At 41.1% G+C, this 27,415-nt stretch overlaps 2 protein-coding genes across 7 annotated transcripts in view; one reads left to right on the forward strand and one right to left on the reverse strand.

Moving 5' to 3' along the window:
- NAPEPLD (N-acyl phosphatidylethanolamine phospholipase D) overlaps positions 1–27,415 on the forward strand; it is a 99,071-nt gene that overhangs the window by 58,127 nt on the left and 13,529 nt on the right. For all 5 annotated transcript variants that reach the window (XR_014246757.1, XM_082399378.1, XM_082399379.1 and 2 more), the window contains one exon: positions 18,412–18,718. Coding sequence is in view for 4 of the 5 variants with exons in the window: in XM_082399376.1 (XP_082255502.1) it covers positions 18,412–18,718 (307 nt within the window). In the remaining variant the exon portion in view is untranslated. The remainder of the gene's footprint in view (positions 1–18,411; positions 18,719–27,415) is intronic.
- ARMC10 (armadillo repeat containing 10) overlaps positions 24,038–27,415 on the reverse strand; it is a 49,129-nt gene continuing 45,751 nt past the window's right edge. Inside the window, exon 7 of one of the 2 annotated variants that reach the window (XM_082399409.1) lies at positions 24,038–24,779. In XM_082399409.1, the coding sequence (XP_082255535.1) occupies positions 24,744–24,779 (36 nt within the window). In that variant the 3' untranslated portion in view covers positions 24,038–24,743. The other variant, XM_082399411.1, reaches the window with a different exon arrangement.

Genomic DNA, 27,415 nt, shown 5'->3' on the forward strand with positions numbered 1-27,415 from the left:
GAGAATCACACGTTGTTGTTTGTTTTTGTTTTTTAATTAACATCTTTACTGGAGTATAATTGGTTTACAATGTTGTGTTAGTTTCAGGTGTACAGCCAAGTGATTCAGTTATACATACACATGTATATTCTTTTTCAGATTCTTTTCTCATATAGGTTATTACAGAATTTTGAGTAGAGTTCCCTATACTATAAAGTAGGTCCTTGTTGAGTATTTTATATATAGTAGTGTGTGGTGGCCCCCAAGCTGTAAGCTTATTCAGCTTTCTGCTTTGCGGAGAACTGCTTGTCTCTTTCTTGGTATGCACTCCTGACGCTGCGGTATTGAGCGTAAAAAAGGAAAATGGCTTGCGGCCAGTTTCGTTCCAGGTGCCTGCTCTGGATCTAAGAGCCCCTGGTTGCTCCCCAGAAGAAGGACGTGCTGCCCTGAGGGGGAAGTCTGTATCTCCAAAGAACGGCCCATAAGGCATGCTGACGCATAGATAGTGATGCATAGATAGTGATGCATAGATAATGGCGCATAGATAATGGCGCATAGATAGTGGCGACAGAATTATGTGGAAATACAAGGTTTGCTGATTTGTTGTCTGGTATTCGTTCCGTACTAAACCTATATATACATTCATGCTCTTTGAATAAACTAGCCTTGCAACCATCAGTTGTCTTGGCCCTTCTGACCCCATACTGGTGCTTTTCAGTTCCTTACCCCTCACCGCCAGGAACTTCTAGCTTTCTGCAGCCGGTCTGCGGCAAGTGGCGCCCGAACAGGGACCTGAGTGCGTGAGGCATTTCGGAAGATTTCAGGTAAGTAGAACTCTCGAGTGAGATAGTGTGGCCACAAGAAATAATTTCGTTTTTAGGACGGTAACTCGAGAAAGAGTCAGAAGTAAAATAATATGGGACAAAAGGGCTCTAAGGAGCGTGATTTATTTGCTCAGGTTTTGCTTTCAATGTTAAAAGCCCGTGGAACTAAGGTAACTACCTCACAACTTCTGGAATTTTTGCAATTAGTATATGATGCTTGTCCTTGGTTCCCTGAAGGAGGATCAGTGGACTTAGCAATTTGGACTCGTGTAGGAGATGAATTATCTAAATATCATGAAGCTCATGGACCATCTTCTGTTTCAGTTTCCATTTTTAGCTTGTGGAATTTAATAAGAGATTGTTTTAATCCAATTTATGATTCAGTTCCAAAATTAACAGCTAAATCTGTAGAACATATTGCTGCAGTAGATACTGCTCCTCCGTTGCCACCGAGGATAAAGAGTGTTAATTCACTTGATGATGATGACTTTTCTTTTGATTTAGCGGATGAAGAAGCCAAATATGAGGCTGAAAAATATCCTGATGAAAATATTCTTCCGCGGTTACAGCAATTACATGTCTCTGTCCCTATCCCTCCTAAGCTTAGTCCTTTACAACAAGCAGTACGGGGAGCTCTTAATAGAGGGGAGGATCCTTTATTCTGCTGCCCGGTGGTGGAACGACCCAATCCTCAAAATCCACAACAAAATAATCGGGAATATCAGCCTCTCTCCTTTAAGGTTTTGAAAGATTTAAAAGCAGCCTGTGCACAATATGGGCCTACAGCCCCTTTCACTATTACTATGTTGGATACTATTGCAACAGAAGCATTGCCTCCAGCAGACTGGAAATCTATTGCTCGTGCTTGTCTCACTGGTGGCGACTATTTACTTTGGAAATCAGAATATTATGAAAAGGCTGCTGAACAAGCTGAAAGAAATACTGCACATAATGTGCTAGTAAATTATGAGATGTTGATTGGGGAAGGACAACATCAGTTATTACAGGATCAATTAGCTTTCCCTTTTGTGGCTTATGCTCAGATCAGTCATATAGCTCTACATGCATGGAAACATTTACCTGCCTCCACTAGGACTGAAGACCTTGCTAAAATAAGGCAAGGGGCAGATGAACCTTATGCTGATTTTGTGGATAGATTATTACAGGCTGTTAATAGAATTATTTCTGATGGTCCTTCTGGAGCAATTATCGTCAAACAATTGGCTTTCAAAAATGCTAATAATATTTGTCAAGCAGCTATACGTCCATGGAAAAGGAAAGGAAATTTAGAGGATTATATTCGAGTTTGTTCTGATATTGGATCATCTTACTTACAGGGAGCAACTATAGCTGCAGCCCTAACTAAGGCAGGATTTGGGCCAAATGCTAAAAGTAAAAACTGTTTTAAATGTGGGAAGCCAGGTCATTTTGCAAAAAATTGTACTGTTGATACTCTTAATATGCCTATCGTAAGTTCTGTGCCTCAAGGTAAATCTCCTCCTCCCACAATTTGTCCCCGATGCAAAAGAGGACGGCATTGGGCTAAAGAATGTCGATCAGTGACTCATAAAGATGGAACTCCCTTGTCGGGAAACTTCCGGAGGGGCCTGCTCCGGCCCCATCAAACAATTGGAGCAATGTCAATAATCCCCTCACAACCTGCTCCACCGCCTCCAGCTCAGACCTTTGTTCCTCAGGGAATGGAATCTCCTCCCTTCAAAGGGCCACGCCAAATAGTGCAGGACTGGACCTCTGTGCCTCCACCCAATTCTTATTAACCTCGGATATGGGACCCCAAGCCCTTCCTACGGGAACTTTTGGGCCTTTACCCCAGGGAACAGTTGGTATAATCCTTGGAAGAAGTAGTATGTCTATGAAAGGCTTAACTATTATTCCTGGGGTGATTGATGCTGATTATGAAGGGGAATTAAAGGTTATGGTTCAAACATCAAAAGGATCTTTTCTTATCACACCCGGCATGCGAATAGCTCAGCTTCTATTAATTCCATTCATACCAGAAGGAAAAATTTTACAACATAACAAAAGAGGAACTGGGGCTTTCGGTTCCTCTGATGCAGTTTACTGGATTCAACAAATTGGTAGGGAAAGACCACAATTGGTATTAAAAATAAATGGAAGGCCTTTTTCTGGGTTATTAGATACTGGTGCTGATGTTTCTGTTATTTCGTTTATACATTGGCCAAAAAATTGGCCCGTGCACCAAACCATTACACAGTTGCAAGGTATTGGCCAATCTAATTCTCCACAACAAAGTTCGCAATACCTACATTGGCAGGATGCTGAAGGTAATCAAGGAATATTCAAACCCTACGTATTGCCCGGACTGCCAGTTAACCTTTGGGGAAGAGATATATTACAACAAATGGGAATCCTATTGCTTAGTCCCAACCCTACTGTAACTAATATATTGTTAAATCAAGGTTATGATCCTAGGAATGGTTTGGGAAAAAATCAACAGGGAAATAAATTACCCTTACAGACTGATAATAAACGGGATAAAACAGGCTTGGGTTTTTTCTAGGGGCCTTGGATTCTCCTCCACCACATGCTGACCCTATAACTTGGATTTCTGATAATCCTGTCTGGGTGGACCAATGGCCCCTTTCTAAGGAGAAATTAATGGCGGCTCATAATATAATTAATGAACAGCTTGCTTTGGGCAGACTAGAAAAGTCTAATAGCCCTTGGAATACTCCTATATTTGTTATAAAGAAAAAATCGGGAAAATATCGTTTATTGCAAGATTTACGTGCTGTTAATCAAACTATGGTAATTATGGGAGCTCTGCAACCAGGTTTGCCTTCTCCTGCAGCCATACCTAAAAATTATATGATTATTATTATTGATCTTAAGGATTGCTTTTTTACTATTCCTCTATTTCCGGCTGATAAGTTGCGATTTGCTTTTAGCTTACCCTCTTTAAATTTTATAGAACCTATGCAACGTTATCAATGGAAAATGCTGCCTCAGGGTATGGCTAATAGTCCTACTTTATGTCAACAGTTTGTAGCTCAAGTTATTGCCCCTGTTCGTAAACAGTTTCCTCAGATATATTTTATTCATTATATGGATGACTTATTACTTGCTTATTCTGATAAACATATTTTACTTAAGGCTTATAATTCCCTTCAAAGTCATTTGTCACGATCAGGACTAGTCATTGCTGCTGACAAAGTACAGATGAACCCACCTTTCTCATATCTTGGTAAGTATATCACAAATTATAATATTACACCTCAGAAGATAGAGATACGGACTGACGTTCTTAAAACTTTAAATGATTTTCAAAAGTTATTAGGAGATATTAATTGGCTGCGACCTTCTTTAAAATTAACTACGGGTCAGTTACAGCCTCTTTTTAATATCCTAAAGGGAAGTCCTGATCCTTCTTCCCCTCGTATTTTAACTTCTGAAGCTCAACAAGCACTCAAGCTTGTAAACAAAGCAATACAATCTGCTCAGCTAACTAGAATTGAGCCTTCTTTACCTATACTATTAATAATCTGTGCTACGTCACATACCCCTACCGCCTTATTATGGCAAGAAACAGGAATTCTTGAATGGATTCATATGAAAAATACGCCTAATAAAGTCATTACACCTTATTATGAGTTAATAGCAACCCTTGTTCAATTGGGTCGTAGAAGAAATATTCAGTTGGTAGGATATGAACCAAATTCTATTATTATACCTTATACTACTTATCAATATTCTTGGCTATTATTTGTCTCTGATTTTTGGGCTCTTGCTTTTGCTGGATATTCAGGAATTATTGATAATCATTATCCTTCTAATAAGCTCCTTCATTTTGCTACTCAACATCTATTTATTTTTCCAAAAACTATCTGTTCAACTCCTATTCTCAATGCCCCAAATGTTTTTACTGATGGTTCTGCCAATGGCATCGCTGTGGTTATTTCTGATGACTTACTTCATAAAGAACAAACAGATCATACCTCTGCCCAACGAGTTGAATTACATGCGATTTCCTTGGCTTTTCAAATCTTTTCACATTGTTCTTTTAATCTCTATACAGATAGCCATTATTTGGTTACTATTTTGCGTAACATAGAAACTGCTATAATTGGCAATACTGTTGATTCTCAATTGTTTCAGACTTTCTTTCAACTACAAAAGATTATTCGTCAGCATGAGTTTCCTGTAGCCATATTACATATTCGAGCCCATTCAGGTCTCCCTGGCCCATTGTCTTTGGGAAATCAATTGGCTGACGAAAATACAAAGATTATAGGCTTAAGTTTATCTCAACCTCAGGATCTTGCTACTCAATCACATAATTTACATCATCAATCTGCTGCTATGCTTCAAAAACAATTCTCTATTTCTAGAGAAACAGCCCGATACATTGTTAAGTCCTGCTCTAAATGTTTACCCCACCTTCCTGTTCCACAATTTGGAGTCAATCCTCGGGGTTTACTCCCTCATCATCTTTGGCAAATGGATGTTACTCATATTCCCTCTTTTGGTAAATTACAATTTGTTCATGTAACTGTTGATACTTACTCTAATTTTATATGTGCTACGCCTTTGGCTGGGGAATCTACTAAATATGTAATTACTCATTTATTTCATTGTTTTGCATCTATGGGAATTCCTAAAGCTTTAAAAACAGATAATGCTCCAGGATATACGAGTAAAGCTTTTGCCAATTTTTGTGCAACTTTCCATATTTCACATAAAACAGGCATTCCCTACAATCCTCAGGGTCAAGGTATTGTAGAACGTGCCAACCGACAATTAAAAATTACATTACAAAAAATAAAAAAGGGGGAATATGATAGATCTCCTCAGATTATGCTTAATCATGCTTTATTTATTTTAAATTTTTTAACTTTAGATGCATTTAGTCACACGCCTTATGAACGATTGTTTACAGGTCTTTCTGGAACCCCTCCTGAAAAAGCGCTTGTTAAATGGAAAGATCCCATGACTAACCTTTGGCATGGACCAGACCCTGTTTTAGTATGGGGCCGAGGCCATGTTTGTGTTTTCCCTAGGGAGGCAGACTCTCCGCGGTGGCTCCCGGAGCGCTTGGTTCGACATTATCATGCCATCACCAATAAACACCCTGACTCGAAGAATGCGTCGCCTGAGGCTCTCGCAATCGACCACAGCACACCCCAACCGGTTCCCCCGGCGGACGAGAAGAATGCGGCGACGGAGTAGGAGACAACTTGTCAGGGAGGCGAGGGGAGATCGAAATCAAATTACTTGGTATCAATTGCAATGTTTAGTATTTCAAGCACGTAGGATTATGGAGGAGAGTGCTCATCCTCGCTCTCCTCTTACCTTTTTTTTAGCCATGATAGCTGTATTGGCAGCCCCACCTATAGAGGCTAAATCTTATTGGGCTTATGTACCCGATCCTCCTTTATTACAACCTGTTACATGGTCTGAAGCTGACCTTCCAATTTTCTATAATGATTCTACTTTTGGAAGAGTGCTAGGAAATTTGCCTATTACTAATACTTCTGTTAATTACTCTAATTGGCTTAATACTCCCCCTGTTTGTTTAAGTCCTATGAGTACCAATTCTGGTTGTGTTAAGGCTGTTGCTTTAGAACATGCTATTTCTTACCAAACCACTGTAAATTCTCAATTTTTTACTCATTTACGTAAAAATTATAAAGCTGTGGGATCTAATATTTGTCTTCCTTGCAAACAGACTGTTCCTAGACGAGAAGATTTATCCACCTTTGTATTTTGGTATAAGGATAACGTTCCCATTCACATGAATGCTAGAGTAACTAAGCTTGCTTCTAATACTTCGTTGGATCATTCTCTATGCATATATCGCTTGAGAATTGAAGATACTGGACATTATTTGTGTATTGAAACTACCATAGGTAATCAAGGGACGTTATTAGCTGGACATCAAATTACGGTCGTAAAGACTGTCACAGGACTACAATTTCCTGCTTTTATGGCTTCTGAATTCCCGCAGTTTGATTTTCCTGTTTGTAATGATACATGGACTAAAGCCTCTGTCTGGTGTACTTTAGATTATGATAATGGCACCATACTAGTTTCTTCTGTCCCCGTTAATAATAACAGCCTTGTTTTTTACAAGCAATGGGAATTCTGGAAACTTGCCTTATCCTTTTCTTATAGACCGGTGATTACTTGCGTCGCTCCTCCTTATGCTTTATTGATTGGAGATTTAATTGTAGAAAACACTATGAATCCTATAGGTTATAATATTACTTGTGTTAATTGTATCTTTAGTAGTTGTGTTTTGCCCGTTAAAGGATCTGCATCTGTTATGATTATGAAGCAACCTTCTTATATAATGTTACCTGTTAATTTGTCTGAACCATGGTATCATAACACTGGCATGCAAGCCTGGCTGGAATTGACTGAAGCATTAAAACGACCAAAGAGATTTATAGGTGTTCTAATATGTGCAATCCTAGCCTTAGCAGCTTTAACTGCTACTGCGGCCACTGCTGGGATTGCTCTTTCACAAACTATTCACCAGGCTCATTATGTTAATCAGTTATCTAAAAATACTAGTGTAGCATTAGCCCTACAAAGTCATATTGATACCCAACTAAAAACGGAAGTAGATGAATTAAAAAATGTTCTAATAGGAATAGGGGATCAAGTTATGGCTTTAAAATTAAAAATGCGTTTGATTTGTCATGCCAAATATACCTGGATTTGTGTAACTCAACATTTATATAATGATTCACAATGGGATTGGGAAAAAGTAAAAATGCATATATTAAGTGTATGGACTGATGGACACATTAGCCTTGATATTCAAAAGTTAAATGCCGAAATACAAGCTATTCAAGAGGCCCACCTGGACGAAGATGGACCCCAGAATTTGATTCAAGGATTATTAGATCAACTACAAGGGCTAAATCCGATACAATGGATTCATGGAGGGCTCTCAGGCCTGATATCAATTGGTGTACTACTTTTATTGGTGATCGGTTTATTACCTTGTATTGTTAGATTTGTAATGGGGCGCTTCGCTGTCTTGCGTCAGGATGTTCATGGCTTAAAACTACATTATCAAGCTTTAAAAAATAATAAAAAAGGGGGAAATGTGGTGGCCCCCAAGCTGTAAGCTTATTCAGCTTTCTGCTTTGCGGAGAACTGCTTGTCTCTTTCTTGGTATGCACTCCTGACGCTGCGGTATTGAGCGTAAAAAAGGAAAATGGCTTGCGGCCAGTTTCGTTCCAGGTGCCTGCTCTGGATCTAAGAGCCCCTGGTTGCTCCCCAGAAGAAGGACGTGCTGCCCTGAGGGGGAAGTCTGTATCTCCAAAGAACGGCCCATAAGGCATGCTGACGCATAGATAGTGATGCATAGATAGTGATGCATAGATAATGGCGCATAGATAATGGCGCATAGATAGTGGCGACAGAATTATGTGGAAATACAAGGTTTGCTGATTTGTTGTCTGGTATTCGTTCCGTACTAAACCTATATATACATTCATGCTCTTTGAATAAACTAGCCTTGCAACCATCAGTTGTCTTGGCCCTTCTGACCCCATACTGGTGCTTTTCAGTTCCTTACCCCTCACCGCCAGGAACTTCTAGCTTTCTGCAGCCGGTCTGCGGCAGTAGTGTATATATTGTTAATCCCAACCTCCTAATTTATCCCCCCCCTTCCCCTTTGGTAACCATAAGTTTGTTTTCAAAGTCTGTGAGTCTGTTTCTGTTTTGTAAATAAGTTCATTCGTGTCATCCTTTTAGATTCCAACATAAGTGATACATGATATTTGTCTTTGTCTGACTTACTTCACTTAGTATGATCATCTCTAGGTTCATCCATTTTGCTGCAAGTGGCATTATTTCATTTTTTTAATGGATGAGTAATATTCCATTGTATATACATACCACATCTTTATCCATTCCTCTGTTGATGGACATCTAGGTTGCCTCCATGTCTTGGCTATTGTAAATAGTGCTGCAGTGAACATTGGGGTGCATGTATCTTTTAGAATTATGGTTTTCTTCAGATATATGCCCAGGAGTGGAATTCCTGGATCATATTGTAGTTCTATTTTCAGTTTTTTAAGGAACCTCTGTACTGATCTGCACAGTGGCTGCTCCAATTTACATTCCCACCAGCAGTGTAGGAGGGTTCTCTTTTCTCCACATCCTCTCCAGAATTTGTTTGTAGACTTTTTGATGATGGCCATTCTGACTGGTGTTAGGTGATACCTCATTGTAGTTTTGATTTGCATTTCTCTAATAATTAGCGATTATCATTTCATGTGCTTTATGGCCATCTGTATGTCTTTTTTGGAGAAATGTCTTTGGATCTTCTGCCCATTTTTTGATTGGGTTGTTTATTTTGTTGATATTGAGCTTCATGAGCTGTTTCTGTATTTCGGAGATTAATCCCTTGTCGGTCTCCTCGTTTGCAAATATTTTCTCCCATTCTGTAGGTTGTCTTTTCATTTTATTTATGGTTTCCTTTGCTGTACAAAAGCTTTTAAGTTTAATTAGGTCCCATTGGTTTACTTTCATTTTTATTTTCATTACCCTAGGAGGTAGACCCAAAAAGATACTGCTGTGATTTATGTCAAAGAGTGTTCTGCCTATGTTTTCCTCTAAGAGTTTTATAGTGTCCGGTGTTACATTTAGGTCTTTAATCCATTTCGAGTTTATTTTTGTGTGTGGTGTTCGAGAATGTTCTAGTTTCATTCTTTTACATGTAGCTGTCCAGTTTTCCCAGCACCACTTACTGAAGAGACTATCTTTCCTCCATTGTATAGTCTTGCCTCCTTTGTCATAGATTAATTGAGCATAGGTGCATGGGTTTATTTCTGGGCTTTCTATCCTGTTCCATTGATCTATATTTGTTTTTGTGCCAGTACCATACTGTTTTGATGACTGTAGCTTTGTAGTATAGTCTGAAGTCAGGGAGCCTGGTGCCTCCAGCTTCGTTTTTCTTTCTCAGGATTGCTTTGGCTATTCGGGACCTTTTGTGTCTCCATATAAATTAAAAATTTTTTTGTTCTAGTTCTGTGAAAAATGCCATTGGTAATTTGATAGGGATTGCATTGAATCTGTAGATTGCTTTGGGTAGTATAGTCATTTTGACAATATTGATTCTTCCAATCCAACAACCTGGTATATCTTTCCATCTGTTTGTGTCATCTTCGATTTCTTTCATCAGTGTCTTATAGTTTTTGGAGTATAGGTCTTTTGCCTCCTTAGGTAGATTTATTCCTAGGTATTTTATTCTTTTTGATGCGATAGTAAATGGGATTGTTTCCTTAATTTCTCTTTCTGATCTTTCATTGTTAGTGTATAGAAATGCAAGAGATTTCTCTGTATTAATTTTGTATCCTGCAACTTTCCTAAATTCACTGATGAGCTCTAGTAGTTTTCTGGCGGCATCTTTAGGATTTTCTATGTATAGTATCATGTCATCTGCAAACAGTGACAATTTTACTTCTTCTTTTCCAATTTGGATTCCTTTTATTTCTTTTCCTTGTCTGTGCCATGGCTAGGACTTGCAAAACAATGTTGAATAAAAGTGGTGACAGTGGACATCCTTGTCTTGTTCCTGATCTTAGAGGAAATGCTTTCAGCTTTTCACCATTGAGTATGATATTGGCTGTGGATTCGTCATATATGGCCTTTATTATGTTGATGTAGGTTCCCTCTATGCCCATTTTCTGGAAAGTTTTTATAATAAATGGATGTTGAATTTTGTCAAACGCTTTTTCTGCATCTATTGAGATGATCATATGGTTTTTATTTTTCAATTTGTTAATGTGGTGTATTGTACTGATTGCTTTGTTGATACTGAAACATCCTTGCCTCCCTGGGATGAATCCCACTTGATCATGGTGTACGATCCTTTTAATGTATTGTTGGATTCTGTTTGCTAGTATTTTGTTGAGGATTTTTGTGTCTATGCTCATCAGTGATATTGGCCTGTGATTTTCTTTTTTGTGTGGTATCTTGGTCTGGTTTCAGTATCAGGGTAATGGTGTCCTCATAGAATGAGCTTGGGAGTGTTCCTTCCTCTGCAATTTTTGGGAATAGTTTCAGAAGGATAGGTGTTAGCTCTTCTCTAAATGTTTGATAGACTTCGCCTGTGAAGCCATCTGGTCTTGGACTTTTGCTTGTTGGAAGTTTTAAATCACAGTTTCAATTTCAGTACTTGTGATAGGTCTGGTCATATTTTCTATTTCTTCCTGGTTCAGTCTTGGAAGATTGTACCTTTCTAAGAATTTGTCCATTTCTTCTAGGTTGTCCATTTTATTGGCATATAGTTGCTTGCAGTAGTCTCTTATGATCCTTTGTATTTCTGTCGTGTCCATTGTAACTTCTCCTTTTTCACTTCTTTTTTTTTTTTCTTTTTCTTTTTTGGCTGCACCATGCGGCATGCGGGATCTTAGTTCCCCGACCAGGGATTGAACCCGTGCCCCCTGCATTGGGAGCATGGAGTCTTAACCACTGGACCACCAGGGAAGTCCCTCCTTTTTCATTTCTAATTTTATTGATTTGAGCCCTCTCCCTTTTTTCTTGATGAGTCTGGCTAAAGGTTTATCTATTTAGTTTATCTTTTCAAAGAACCAGCTTCAAATTCTTTTATCTTTTCTCTTCTTTGTCTCTATTTTATTTATTTCTGCTCTGATCTTTATGATTTCTTCCCTTCTACTAACTTTGGGTTTTGTTTGTCCTTCTTTCTCTAGTTGCTTTAGGTGTAAGGTTAGGTTATTTGAGATTTTTCTTGTTTCTTGAGGTAAGACTGTATTGCTATAACTTCCCTCTTAGAACTGCTTTTGCTATGTCACGTAGGTTTTGAATCATCATGTTTTCACTGTCATTTGTCTCTAGGTATTTTTTGATTTCCTCAGTGATCCATTGGTTGTTTAGTAACGTATTGTTTAGCCTCCATGTGTTTTTTTATGGTTTTCTTTCTTTGTGATTAGTTTTTTTTTAGGGAAGGATTATTTATTTATTTATTTATTTATTTTGGGCTGTGTTGGGTCTTCATTTCGTGCGGGGCTTTCTCTAGTTGCGGTGAGCGGGAGCCACTCTTCATCGCGGTGCGCGGGCCTTTCACTATTGCCGCCTCTCTTGTTGCGGGGCACAGGCTCCAGACGCGCAGGCTCAGTAGTTGTGGCTCACGGGCCCAGTTGCTCCGCGGCATGTGGGATCTTCCCAGACCAGGGCTCGAACCCGTGTCCCCTGCATTGGCAGGCAGATTCTCAACCACTGCGCCACCAGGGAAGACCTCTGTGATTAGTTTCTTATCTCATAGCATTGTGGTCAGAGAAGATGCTTGATATGATTTCAATTTTCTTAGATTTACTGAGGCTCACTTTGTGGCCCAGCATGTGATCAATCCTGGAGAATGTTCCATGTGCACTCATGAATGTGTATTCTGCTGCATTTGGATGGAATGTTCTATAAGTATCAGTTAAGTCCATTGGTCGAATGTGTCATTTAAGCCCTCTGTTTCCTTATTGGTTTTCCGTCTGGATGATCTGGATTGTAGTTCCTCTTGCTTCTGGTGTCTGCCCCCTGGTGGGTGAAGTTGGTCCAGGGGCTTGTGCAGGCTTCCTGGTGGGAGAGACTGGTGCCTGCCCGCTGGTGGGTGGAGCTGGGTCTTGTCCCTGTGGGGGGCAGGGCCGTGTCAAGGGGTGTGTTTATAGGCGGCTGTGGGGTCAGGACGACTTTAGGCAGCCTGTCTGCTGATGGGTGGGGCTGTGTTCCCACCCTGTTGGTTGTTTGGCCTGAGGCGTCCCGGCGCTGGAGCCTGCAGGCTGTTGGTGGGGCCAGGTCTCGGTGCCAAAATGGCCACCTCCAGGAGAGCTCACGCTGATGAATATTTCCTGGGGCCTCCGTCACCAGTGTCCTTGTCCCCACAGTGAGCCTCAGCCGACCCTGCCTCCACAGGAGACCCTCCAGGACCCTCAGGTAGGTCTGGCCCAGGCTTCTGAGTCACTGCTTTGCCCTGGGTCCCAGTGCCCCTGAAACCATGTGTGCATCCTCGAAGAGTAGAGTCTCTGTTTCCCCTGGGACTGTGGAGCTCCTGCGCTCAAGCCCCGCTGGCCTTCAAAGCCAAATGCTCTGGGGGCTCCTCCTGCCAATGCCAGACCCCCACGCTGGGGAGCCTGACATGGGGCTCAGAGCTCTCTCTTCTGTTGGAGAGCCTCTGTGATATAGTAATTTTCCAGTTTGTGGGTTGCCCACCTGGCAGGTATGGGATTTGATTATATTGTGAAAGCACCCCTCCTACTGTCTTGTTGTGGCTTCTTCTTTGTCTTTGGGTGTAGAATATCTTTTTTTGTAGCTTCGAGTCTTTTTTTTTATCGATGGTGGTTCAGCAGTTAGCTGTGATTTTGGTGTTTTCATGAGAGGAGATGAGCTCAAGTCCCTCTGCTCCGCCATCTTGTCTCCTGCCTGTGAATTCACAATTTTATATTTGCTCTCCTATCTTTAGTGAAGAAAAGGGTCCTTTTAATACACTGCTAGATAACATAGCTAATGAAACGATTCCAGTTCATTGAAATGTCTGCACAGGGCTTTGCAGGTTAAAGTTAAACTGTCCTCCCCTCCCTTCGCATGCAGTACAGATTTCCCTTGAGAATGGTGTTAACCCCACAGGCATTTAGGAGACTGATGGGAGGGCAGATATGTCCCAAGCATGGGAAGTACACTGGATAATAAAAGAGAGAATGTTCTGTGGGAGTTTCGTGCACAACACGCATCGGCAAAGCAAATACTGCTTTGTTTTTCCGTGAATTTCATTTTTAACTCAGTTTATTGACTTAACAACCAGTTTTGCTAAAAAGCTAAAGGAAAGCAAAGCAAACAGAAACTTAATATATAGTACCTAGGAGCACACTATAAAATGGTGTATTTCATCAGTTTTAAGACAGACATTTTATTCTGGTTTTAACACCACCCATATCAGGATGAATCATATAGTGCATGACATAATTATAGTTGATAACATTTTAACTTTCTTAGTGGCACATAAAATAACTGCCTTACAAATTCATGGTGTCTTAAATTGGATGAAAATCAGTATAACGTAAAGATCTTCATCAAGTTTTGAACCTCCTTTTGAAACACTGGTTGTTGATAGTGTACATGTACTCATGAGTATGCCCCTCCCCTCGCGCTTAGTGTTGGCCTAAAGTCAAGGCACAGTTTTCATTTAACGTTGTTAACTTTGGAGACAGATATATAACAAGAAATAATTGGGAAATCTGCTACATTTAAATAAGGAAACTCCAGCCTTGATATGTTAAGCTAGATATGTTTTCTGAATCTGCAAAGCTGAAAGCTAGTTAACATAGCAGGATCCAGTCTTCCTTAGTTCTAGTTTTCCTGTCATTTTATCTTTAATATTTAAGGATGACCTTTGTGAGATTGTTGCTGTATCTACTACCGAGTGACCAGAAGAGTGATATTTGATGCTGAGCCTTCTCATGACCCAGCCCTCAGGCAGCCTTGGTACGTCTCCACGAGCTGGTGCTCTCTTGGTCATGGGACCACCTGTTGACAGAGCCCATCATTGTGCACATTCACCAGCCGGACTTCTAGTACTTTTCCTCCAAAAGAATGAGTCCAGGTTGTCACAGTTCAGGTTATGTCCTTCTGGTTCCTTCCCATCATCTCACACTTAGAGTGCATAGTGTGAAATGGTGCATCATAGTGCCAGCATTTTGTGTTGTTTTGAACAAATTTTGTGGTCATACATAATCCTGGGAGTATCGATGTCCGTATGCTACTCCCTTCTCCCACCCCAAGGATATTTTAAAACATCATGTGCAAAAGCCCTGTGATGGCAAGGTGGCCCTGAGGCGGGAACATGATGCCTTTGAAGAAATAGATGAAGGGCCTGTGTTTGGAACAGAGGAGAGTGTGGGCGGGGCTAGAAATACACACCCTCATGGACCATCTTACTGACCTTTGCCCTCATTCTGAGAGTAAAGGGCATCCTCTGGAGGTTCCGCCCCCCCCCCTTTTTTTTTTTTAAAATTAGATTTGCCTGTAAAAAGCTCACTCCTGAAGTCTGGATTTTGTGTGTGTTGCGGCTGGGGTACGTTAAGAAAGGATTGCTTTTGGTAGAGACCTGCTTCCAAGGATTGACCAGGGTGAAAACCTGAGTTAGTGGGAGTTAAGAAAATGGGGACTGTGTGAATAGACAACTTTAAAAAAAGTTTATTTTCCAGATAGAAAACAGTCACCAAACCCATTTTTCACTCTCCTTTCAATCTCCAGGCCCCTGGAAACCTCTCTGCTGTCTCACTTCCATCACCCCCAGAGTCATCCGTTTGTACTGGGTGTCAGTGCCCACTTCCTCTTGGATCCTTCCTTCCCTGTGGTCTCAGACCCTGCCTCAGACTCGCTGGGGCAGAGACCTGCCTTCTCCTCCACCTTACTTTCCCCTAATTCCCTTCCTGGGCTAGTGGTGCTCCTCCCACTTTGACCCCCTCCCCAACCTGCCCTGCAAAGTGGCCAAAGTTTGCCGCCATCCAGAGACTCTCAATTCTTAGGGATTCAGCTTCTTTATTGTCTCTTGGAATTATTCTTTCCCTTCTCACTGTCACTGCCTCATCATCTTTTTTTTTTTTTTAATATTTTATTTATTTATTTGGCTGTACTGGGTCTTAGTTGTGGAACGTGGGCTCTTCATTGCGGCATGCAGGATCTTTAGTTGCGGCGTGTGGGATCTTTAGCTGTGGCGTGTGAACTCTTAGTTGCGGCATGTGAGGTCGAACCCGGGCCCTCTGCATTGGGAGTGCAGAGTCTTCGCCACTGGACCACCAGGGAAGTCTCTGCCTCATCATCTTTTGACTGGGCTGCTAGGTACCTCTTAGTTTTCCATTTAAAAAATGAGATCATAATACCTACCTTGAAATTTTGCTGGGAACGTTAATTTAAATGCACCGTATAAAACATGTAGCATAGGGCCTCGCTATTAGTGGATGTTCTGGGTTTCTTCTGTTTCCTACTAATTTATGTCCCTGGCTCCAGTTTTTAGCCACTCCCTTTTTGCTTTTGTTTTTTTTTTTTTTAATTTTTTTAATCTTTATTTTATTTATTTATTTTTAGCTGTGTTGGGTCTTTGTTGCTGCATGTGGGCTTTCTCTGGTGGCAGCAAAGGGGGGCTACTCTTCATTGCAGTGTGCGGCCTTCTCATTGCAGTGGCTTCTCGTTGCAGAGCTCGGGCTCTAGGCACCCGGGCTTCAGTAGTTGTGGCTTGCGGGCTTAGTTGCTCCCCGGCATGTGGGATCTTCCCCAACCAGGGCCCGAACCTGTGTCCCCTGCATTGGCAGGCGGATTCTTAACCACTGCGCCACCAGGGAAGTACCCTCCCTTTTTGTTTATATCCTGTGACCAGAGTCGTCTTCCCCGCATATGCCCTGTTTAAGTACCTTTAGTGTTTCCCCATTGCCTGAGTGTAGCCAAACCCCCTTAACGTCCCCGTCCAGGCCCGCAGTCCAGTCCCAACCTTTTCATCCCGGCCTTTACACCTTTACCACCTCGACTCTCACAAGCCTCTCTTGCTTCTTATGCCCCAGGTACACTAGACAGCTAGATGTTGTCTGAAGACCCTGCATTGACTTTTTTGTGTGGTTTTGAATCAGGGTGCCCTTTTCTTTTTTTCCCCTTATTTCTTGATTGTTTAAAACAATGAGCCAATACTTTATTATATATTTGGTAGAATTACTACATATGTGTGTTTATATGTATATGAATATTTATGTCTGTGTGTAACAAATGCAAACAATCTCACAAACTGTTTATCATCACAAGGGGCGGCGTGAGGTCAGCTCTGCCATCGGACATTATCTTGTCCAGAGGTGACTTAAACTCTCTAAACCTGTGTATTTTCATCTGTTAAGTGAAGTAAAGTTTAAATGGCTGGTCTTTGTTTCTGCCCTTTGTAAAGGCCTCGGCCTGAATGTAATTATGACCCAGGTAAAGCCATTCTGTAAGAGGAACTGAGATAACTCTCCCAGATCCATTGCTTTCTAATAGAATTTAAAGAATTTAGATGGTTTAGGGAAAAAAGAATTAGCCCTTGGGTGAGTGGCGAGCATTTTACGTACATTATTATGTCCTTGAATCCTTTGAAACCCCACTTGAGATAAGTAGGTATTTTACAGATGAGACAATTGAGGACTAGAAAGGTTAAGTCATTTGCCGAAGACATAAAACTGGTTAGACTGCCTTAGCTGTCAGGCTGTCCCACTAACAGCTGTGCCTGAGCAGCAGCGGGTGCTTCAGCTTTTGTGAGCTGTGGTTTCTTAACACCTGTTCTTCTCCAGATCATAGACTATTTACTCCAGAAAGTTTGGGGGAAAAAAAGTTCTGGTTGAGTGTATATGTATGTGTACCTCATCCTGGGGTTTGAGTTATTTCCCTTTCTTCCTGGGTAATATTTCTATTTAAACAGCACTGTAGTCAAAAAATAATACTTGTTTCTCTGTTATTGTGCTGATTTTTCTTGGGGTTATAAAGAGTATTGTGTATTGTGTATACACAATACACTTAAACTAAACAGAAAGCAAACGTTTGTTTAATAGAATAGGAAAGAGATGAAATTCATGGAAGAAGAATGTATATTCTTACTGCACTGTTTCTCACTTTCATGTGTCTGTGTGTCTGGAATCCTGTATAGTTCAAAAGCAAGGATTTCAGTGCCTTGAGTTAAGTGGTGTAAGTGGGCGTAGGAGCAGTAAAGAAAAGGGCAGCAGCAACCCCTCACGTTTGTTGAGCTGACATATAGGATACATGTGACGATGTGCGTGCATGTATGTTACATTTGCTATGTACATTTTACATACGTGTTCCAAGTGCTTTACTTGCATTTGCTTCTTCAGTCCTCTCAATAACCCTTTGGAGGCAGGTAGTATTATTATCTCCATTTTACAGATGAAGAAATCAAGGCACAGAGAGGATAGGACACTTGCCTAAGGTCACAGAGCTAGGTTACATGCGCAGTTCTACATCTGAGTTAATTCAAATTTGTATTGTTAACCACTTAAATACATTATTGAAATGTTCCTCAACTAATGTTTCTCAACTCTCAACTCTCCTTTCTGGGGATTTGGACTCATTGTACTTTTTGGGGGGCATTAGTAACAGATTGTCTACAAAGTAAAAATAATTAGGCCTAATGGGGTCATATGTAAGTCATTTGAATTACTGAAGTATCTTGGAGGAACTAAGACGATCCTTCTTATTATGTTATTAACAATAATACTTTAAAATGAAGGTATGAAAGTATTACAGATTCATGAAGGTGCTTTTTTCTACAGAATGTCATTGAAATGGAAAATTTTCATATGTTTAAATGCTGGCTGGTAGAGTAGGTTTGTTTTGAATTATAGCACATAAGGAATATTTTAAAGGTTTGGCAGTAATAAGTAAAGCAAACACCTTTTCTATTTAGCAAGCAGTAATACTGGATTCTAAAACAGTATTTTGCAGGAAGAAGTTTGAGCCTAATAGAGACATAACAAAGTTTGAAGAATTTTTTATTGGTTAAGAAATAATACTATGTGTATGTTTTAATGTCTTTATGTTAAACTCAGTATATTCCCCGTCCCCGTTTTTTTAGCTCTTCACGAAAGGACATGGATGAAAATGAAAGCAACCAGTCCCTGAGGACAAGTTGCCAATATCCTAAAGAAGCAGTAAGAAAGCGCCAAAATTCACGGAATTCTGGAGGAAGTGATTCTTCTAGGTTTTCCAGGAAGAGTTTCAAACTGGATTACAGACTAGAAGAAGATGTAACTAAATCAAAGAAAGGAAAGGATGGGAGATTTGTTAACCCTTGGCCAACATGGAAAAATCCCTCTATTCCAAATGTTCTCAGATGGCTGATGATGGAAAAAGATCACAGCAGTGTTCCGTGCTCCAAAGAGGTAGCCTTTGGCTTTTTGAGTGCTGCGTATTTGCTCTTAATATATGTATTACTTAACGTTGCTGTGAATTTTATTATGACACTCCAGTTAGCTGATTGAGCCCTTTTGTATGATAAGGTTCTGGGGAGATGACATGAATAAGGTGCCTTCAAGTTCATAGTTGAGCAGCGAAGTACATGTGTGAATAACCAGATCTGATCTGGTGGCAACTAGAAGTAGGAACAGATGCCTTAAAAATATAGAAAACGGGACTTCCCTGGTGGCGCAGTGGTTGGGAGTCTGCCTGCCAATGCAGGGGGCGCGGGTTCGGGCCCTGGTCTGGGGAAGATCCCACATGCCGCGGAGCGGCTGGGCCCGTGAGCCACAGTTGCTGAGCCTGCGCGTCTGGAGCCTGTGCTCTGCAACGGGAGGGGCCGCGATGGTGGGGGGCCCCCGCGCACCGCGATGGGGGGTGGCCCCCGCTTGCCGCGACTGGGGAGGGCCCTCGCACAGAAACGAGGACCCAGCACGGCCATAAATGAATAAATAAATAAATAATTTTAAAAAAATATATAGGAAAGGATGCAATTAATTCTGACTGGTGGGATTGGAAATGGCTTTACAGAGGAGATGATATTTGAGCTGGGCCTAGAAAGATAAAAACTATTTGGCAGTGGTTTTGCAGGTGGATGATGGGCATGAGGAAGGTCACAGAGGTGAGAAAGTGAATGGCATGTTCCAGAAAGTAGTAACCTGTGTTTTGGAATATGAATTATAAGGGTTAAGCCTGGAGCGCTTGGCTCTTCATCCTTGGAAAAAGCTGCTAAAGTTATAAAAGAAATTGTCAAATAACCTTCCACTCCTTTAAAAATTGGGAATAGGTTACTGGGCTTTCAATATGCTAGTTATACTTAGGATGAGACTATTAACCTTTGGCCTGTGGTTTATGAGATGAGTGAGATTTCACTTCAGCAGGGAGTCGGTGGCTCCCAACGGCAGTAGCGCTTTTTTCTCCTTTCTTAGTTTCTTGCCCCTCTACACCTCCTGCCCCGCTTGGCCTCTCTGTTCCAACAACCCCTGTCCTGCCAGGCCTTGTGGGGAACTGAGAGATAAGGAACTAGACATTGGAAGTGGGTGGGATGAAAAGAGTGGAGGTATCCCTGAAGCGTTGATCTGCAGTAAGGCAGGAGGATGGGGAGTGGGTCGGTGGCGGTGGTGTTAGATCGTTTACCTTAGTAAGTGTGTCCATTTTTCTTTAAAGGATATGAGATTTTAAAAAACCCAAAAAACCCCATATTGTCACTTTGATGCTAAGGAATGTTCAGAGTATTAATCCTAGTTAACAGAGTTGAGTAACATGAATAATATTTTCCCAGCACTGTTTAAGAATGAGTCAGGATATTAATAGATAAAACCTTAGTGTATGTTTCATTCAACTTTGTGGATGGGAGGAACAAGAAAATTTTATGTCTTCTGGAGAACCTGGTATGAAGAGAAACATGGAGTCAAGCTGTGAGAAGAAGGGTTTAGGGCAGGAAGCCAAGATGGGTAGGTTACCTGTTGGGTAAAAATTCCTTCCTGGTTTTTGGGCCACAGTTTCTAAAAATACAGAAGTAGTAATGGTGTCTTTAGTTTTCTTTCATTTCAAACAGGAAAGTGAGTGACCACATGAAGGCGGAAATACATCTCTGAACTCTGATGATTTGGAGATATTGAAGAAACTGGGTTCAGTTTCTGAGAACTCACCAGGCCAGTTGTTCTTAAACTCCACTATCCTAGGTGCTAGAGATAGAGCCATGAAAAAGCAGAAAGACAGCCTGGCCTCCTCGGGCCTTCGATTTAATGGAAGAGAGACAATAAACAGATAGGAAAATGATGTGGGATACTGAAAGGTGATTAGTGCTTTGAGGAATAATGAGGCAGAAAAGGAAGTTGGGGGGTGGGAGCTGAATTCTTTAATGAAGTGTAAGCTTACTTTTTTTTTTTTTAAAGGCAGGAGTTTTTTGTTTTTCTTTGCTTTTAATTTTAATTTTAATTTTATATTGGAGTATAGTTGATATACAGTGTGGTGTTAGTTTCAGATGTACAGCTAAGTGATTCAGTTGTACATACACATGTATCTATTCTTTTTCAATTTCTTTTCCCATTTAGGGTATTACCTAAATATCGAGTACAGTTCCCTGTGCTAAACAGAAGGTCCTTGTTGATTATCTATTTTATATACTAGTGGGTATATGTTCATTGTGAACTCCTAATTTATCCCTACCAGCTGTGTTTCCACCCACCCCCGGCAACCATAAGTTGGCTTTCAAAGTCTGTGAGTATGTTTCTGTTTTGCAAATAAGTTCATTTGTATCACTTTCACCTTAGACTCTACCTTCAAGCAGTATCAGATGACATTTGTCTTTCTGTGTCTGTCTACTTCATTTGATGTGATCATTGCCAGGTCCAGCCAGTTGCTGCAAATGGTGTTGTTTCATTCTTTTTTATGGCTAATATTCCCTTGTATATATGTACCACATCTTCTTTATGCATTCGTCTGCTGGTGGACAATTTGGTGGCTTCCACGACTTGGCTACTGAAAGTAGCCTTGCAATGAACGTTGGGGTGCATGTGTCTTTCCAAAGTACGGTTTTCTCTGGTTATATGCCCAGGAGTGGGATTGCTGGATCATATGGTAGATTTATTTTAGTTTTTTAAGGAACCTTCATACTGATCTGCATAGTGGCTGTTACCAGTTTATGTTCCCACCAGCAGCATAGGAGCGTTCCTTTTCTGTACGCACTCTCGAGGATTTGCTTTTTGTAGACTTTTTAATGATGTCCACTGTAACTGGTACGAGGTAATACTTTCCTGTAGTTTTGATGTGCTATGATAATGAGCGATGTTAAGCATCTTCTCATGTGCTTTAAAAAACAAAACAAAACAAGAAAAAGCCTCGTAAAATTTACCTCCTGAAATGGGCTTATTGAAAGTCGGCTCTGTTTTGAATTCTCTTTCTATCACCTTCCACACTACATTTCTAGAGGGCATTGTTCATTTAAGCCTCACAGGCCTTGTGAATGTGAAGTGCCCATAAGCACTGGTTTTAAAGTTGTCATTCCAGGAAACAAGGCAGCAGCATTTCTGGTTGCCCAACTCTGGTTACTTGGGCAATGAGAGGCTTAGGGAAGTCCTGCTGCTGGGTTTTAAATGAGTGGAATGTGCCAGAACAGACACCCAAGGACTTGTGTCTCAATACTTCCACCCCCTTCCCTTTCTCCGTGGGACAAATCCCAATCCCTGCCAAAGTGCTGTGCTGAGGGTGCTGGCGTCTGTAGGTGGGGTGACTCTGCGGAAGGAGGCTGGAGGTGGGAACCCCAGCACCAGGAGACGTGGGGACCAGGTGACTTTTCAGAGCTCTTCCGGCCCGGAGGGTCCACCATCCTTTGGCTGCACTAGGCTTGGCCTTGCTGTCAGAGGTCGTGGATCTGGAGATTGTGGTCCATCCTGAAGGGATCAGGCAGTGCAGGTCCAAGGAGAGCTCATTTGCTGGCACATCCTTCCCAGCTCCCTAACCCCCATGACATCCAGCCTTTGGAAACCAAGGCTACTCGGGCTCCAGGGATGTGAAGTTGCCTGGGTCCCAAGGCCTGAGGAGAATGTTGTAGGCATTTTGTTTTTGTTTTTGTTTTCTAATTTAACATTTAGTTTATATTGGTGTATAGTGGCTTTACAATGTTGTGTTTGTTTTAGCTTTAAGCAGCTTGATTCAGGTAAAGAGAGACACGTATCTACTCTTTTTCGGACCCTTCCTATATAAGTTCTTTCAGATTGTTGAGTAGTGTTCCCTGTGTTAGACAGTAGATCCTTGTTGATGATCTATTTTATGGATATTAGTGTGCAGGTGTTAATCCCAACCTCCTAAGGTATCCCTCCAGCCCCACCTTTCCCCTTTGGTAACCATATGTTCGTTTTCTAAGTCCACGAGTCTGTTTCTGTTTTGTAAATTTGGTTATTTGTATCAGTTTTTAGATCTCACCTGTAGGTGATATCATATGCTATTTGTCTTTCTCTGTCTGGCTTATTTCACTTAGTATTGTCACCTTCAGGTCCATCCATGTTGCTGCAAATGGCATTATTTCATTCTTTTTATGGGTGAGTAATAACCTTTTCATGTTCCACATCTTTTTTATCCAGTCCTCTGTCAATGGATATTTTGGTTGCTTCCATTTCATTGCTATCTTAAATAGTGGTGCAATGAATTTTGGAGTGTATGTGTCTTTTCAAATATGTTTTTCCAGATATACACATAGTAGTGGGATTGCTGGATCATGTGGTCCCTCAAATTTAATATTTTATGGAACTTCTATATTGTTCTCCATAGTGGCTGTTACTGGGTTACATTTGCATCAACAGCCTAGGAGGATTTCCTTTTCTCCACGCTCTCTTCAGCATGTATTGCTTATTGACCTTGGATGATGGACATGCAAAGTATAGATATTAAAGTTTCCTAAAACAGTACAAAGATACTTTCAACTTGGAAGAAAAGGATTAACTCAAGTCCTCTTTAAAAGTGATTTTTTTTTTTAGAAAATATGGTTTGAACAGAGTTTTGTCGAATCTTTGTCTCATTCATGTACAGAAACACATACACTTAGTAAGTATATTAACAAGAATGTGGGTTTCATTGTTTTGAAGTTATCATTATCAATGCCATGGAAAGAGTTATGGTTTAATGAAGAGAGAGGGTCTTGAGAGTCAGAAGACCTTGATTCCACTCCTGATTGGACACTTACTTGTTGTATGACCTTGGCAAGTGTCTTAGTGACCCTCTGCCTTGGTCTGGTTTTCTGTGAAATGGCAGTAACATCTGCTTCACAGAGTTAGATGACAGTTGTACTTAAAGCATCTGGCAGAGTAGTGGTTGAATAAATGTTGGGATTTTTCCCTTTCCCCAAGAAAAGTGAAACATTAACTCTAGTGTACAGGTGAATAACAGGCTTAGGGATTTTCCCATTTGTAGCTTTAAAAAAGTAGGACCAGCCAAGAAAAATCTTGATCTAGTAAAGAAAAATGCCAAGTGGGTGCTTGATTTCTTTAAATAAACAAGAATTTCCCCATTCTACGTACTTTTTCAAACTCTGATTAGGATAAAAAGTAAAAAACTATTTTTTTTTCTTTTTGGAATCTCAATTGTAGACACTATTTCTTTGAGTTTCATGGGCCAGTAGTGTTAAGAGATCAAATTCTTTAAAACAAGCTACTCTTTTGCGATGGATGGGCTTAGAAACAATATAGCATGAGGAAAGGACCTTGAAGAAAAGTGTGACTGCTTAATTCAGATCTCTTGTCAGACGTTTACGTTTTTTAAAAAACAGCTTTGTTAAGATATAATTCCCGTATTATACAATTAACCTGGTTAAAGTGTACAATTTGGCAGTTTTTCAGTACATTCAGAGTTGTGCAACCGTCACTACAATCTAATACATTTTTATTACCCCCAAAAGAAACCCTGTGTCCTTAGTCATCACCCCCCAGTTCTCCAGCCCCTGGAAGTCACTAACCTATTTTGTCTCTATGGATTTGCCTATTCTGGAAACTTCCTATAAATAGGACCACACAGTGTATGATCCTTTGTGATGGGCTTCTTTCCACACTTTACCTGTTGGTACTGCGTTTGGAGAACAAGTTGAGGCTGCCAGAGGTGCTCAAGGTTTTGTTTCCTCTCAGTTGTCAGTGGATAATGCCAGATATTAAACTTTAAAATGACTTTTAAACTTAGAGCAAAAAGAAAATGCAACAATTTTCAGGGAGTTTTGTTTCAGATGTTTTGATGCACTGTTTAAACACGATGCTACTTAAAATTTTTTATAGTTTTATTAACATAATAGAAGCTCCACATGTTCAAAAAGTAAAATCTGGCGAGTTTGGATATCTGTATAAACCTGCAAAATGATCACCATGATCAAGAAAATAAACATATCCGTCATCTGTAAAAGCTTCCTTGTGTCCACAGTAATCCACCTCTGATTCTCCCCCACCTGATTCCCAGGCTGTTACGGACTCACCCTGGAGATATTGCGGGTTCAGTTCCAGACCACTGCAAGAAAGCCAGTCACACCAATTTTTTGGTTTCTCAGTGCATATGAAAGTTATGTTTGCATATACTGTAGTTAATTAAAAATACTTTATTGCTAAAAAATGCTAACCATCATCTGACAATGCAAGGTTGCCACAAACCTTCAATTTGTAAAAAAACAAACAAAACAAAAAAACACCTTAGTATCTGTGAAGCGCAATAAAACAAGGTATGCCTGTACTTGTGTTTTTAAAAAATATGTATTAAATAATACTTGGGAGTAAGTATAGTGGTGTGAGGCAGTATGTGTGGAGGCAGGTGGCGTGCCCTCGTGTGAGTGCTGTACCTTCTCTGGTTTTCTGTCTGTAAAAGGGAGAGAGTTAATAACACCTACCTCCAGCATTGTGGTATTAAATGAAAAAAATTTTATGAAGCAGTTAGCACAGTTTCTAGCACATGGTAAGCACTCCATACATGTATTTTGTGTTATACGAAAGTACTTGATACGTTAGATACTGCTGCATCATCATCATATGCCTCGTGTGAAGCCTAACACATGCTAGGGACTCAATTGATACTCATTCCCTCTCCTTTCTTCCATAATTCTTGATAAGCACATCGTATGGCATTTGTTCACCAACCCTAAGTATCAGCTTTGAGAACTGAGTTGAAAAATTCATTCACTCATCCGTTCAACAAATTTTATCGTGCATGCTGTGTATTGGTCATTGAACCAGGCACTGTGAATGATTCCAAGTTGAATAAGACATGGGCTGCACCCTGTGTATAGTGGACCAGGGCAAAGAGCAGAACCTCCAGAGATGCTGTGCAAACGGGTGGCGTGGAAGTGGAGAGGGGGAGTGAGCACTACCGGCTGTGGAGACTCAGGGATGGCTCTGCGAAGGGCGTGCGATTTGATTGAGGTCTCGAAGGGATGAGAGAGAGAAGGAAGAGGGTCAGTGTTGTGCCGGGCTCCAAGCTCAGGCTGGGAGCGAGGAGCAGTCCCAGTGTTGGGGGGGAACACAGAGCCGTGTGCAGGAACTGAGTGAAACAGCTGGAAAGGAGGAGGGGCTGTCCACCAACAGGCTTACCACTGGGCTAAGGAGGTGAGACGTGCTTTGTCAAGCAGTACAGAACCTGTGACGATTTTTCAGCAGGGGAGAGAGTTACGCCATGAGAAAAGTGTTTTTGAGGTGGCTCTAGTGTATGGAATGAGTTGACAGGAAGATGGTTGAGCCATCAGGAGGACTTGAACATGTCTAGATGTTACTTAGGATCTTAACTCGGATCTTAACTCTTAACTATGAGTAAGGAAACAGGTAAATATGTAAGGGATCGATAGGGGTGGTGCCTGATTGCTTGTCGGGGTTGGAGCGTGCTTCCTTCTTCTTTTGCAGTACTTGCAGAGGGCTTACTGTGTGCCAGCCTCTCCTAATTCAGTCCCCAGTCATGACGTGTAGGTGCAATTATTATACCCATTTTTCAGATGAGGAAACTAAGGCTTAGGCTGGCTAAGGGCTATCTTGTCATCCTTCACCTCTGCTGCTCCTGCTCTGCCCCTTCTGGGCCCCATTTCCTGTTTGGACCGGCTCAGTGACCTCTCAGTTTACCTTCACCTGCATCTCCCCCATCTGCCCTCTCTTTCTGCCCTTTGCTGTCTCCTTTGTCCAGCTCTTTGTCTCTCCTGGCAGCTATTGTGACACACCCCAGGTCATCATTTAAACTTGAAAAGTGGTTTCTCTAAACATGAATTGGGTCATGTCTTTTTTTTTTCTTAACGATGCTTCCTCACTGTCTCTGGGTGAAGCGTGGGATTCAAGGCTTTTACTGGGTTCTGATCCTTTATAGATTTCAGTTTGTCTTCTGCCCCTGAATGCCACATTCCTACTTGGCTCTGTGCCTTTGCTTGGGCATTTTCTCCACCTGAAATGCCCTTCCCCCTTTCCTCTGCATCAGGAACTTCTCACCATTCTTCAGGAACCCACACAAGTTACTGTGTCTGTAATGCCTTCCTCAGCTGAGCTCTTCATTCCTTCTTATTGGGCTACGGCATGCCTTGTACTTTAATTATTGAATACCATGCCTTTTTCAAAACTGATTTGCAGCAACTTATAAAAAGACATGTAGCAGTAAAAAACCAGATGGATAAACATACAAGAGCAAATGGACAATTAGGGTAGAAAAATAAAGCCAAGGAAGAGGTTAGCACAGAAATCTGTTCCATTGTTCCCTGCGATGTGCCCTGCCCTGTTCCCTTCTGCATATGGACTGGAGGAGTCTTCAGCTTTTACTTTGAATTTCCTGTCAAAGCAAAAGTCAAAACAGGATTGTCAGTTTTCCCAATGGTAGTCAAAGGAATAAAGCCAATTGCTCTGGAGAAGAGGAGCTTTTCCTGTTACAGGGAATCGAGAGCAATGCTTCTGGGGTGTGTGGGAAGGTGGGGTCGGGGTGGGCTGGTACCCAGTCCTCAAGACAGACAGCCAGCCCCACGGTACATGCTCGGCAGGTTTCACAAGGAAGAGACCTCCATGCAGCTCTATGGCGTAACACCAAAGCACAGTTTATGAAAGTTTTATAAAAGCCAGGACTGTGACCCTAGAACACAGCTTCTTGTTGGTCCAGTTTAATCCAAGGATAAAATGAAGAATAAACAAAGG

Source organism: Balaenoptera borealis, assembly GCF_965194805.1.
Source record: "Balaenoptera borealis genome assembly, chromosome: 7".
In the NCBI taxonomy this organism is placed as follows: Eukaryota; Metazoa; Chordata; class Mammalia; order Artiodactyla; family Balaenopteridae; genus Balaenoptera; species Balaenoptera borealis.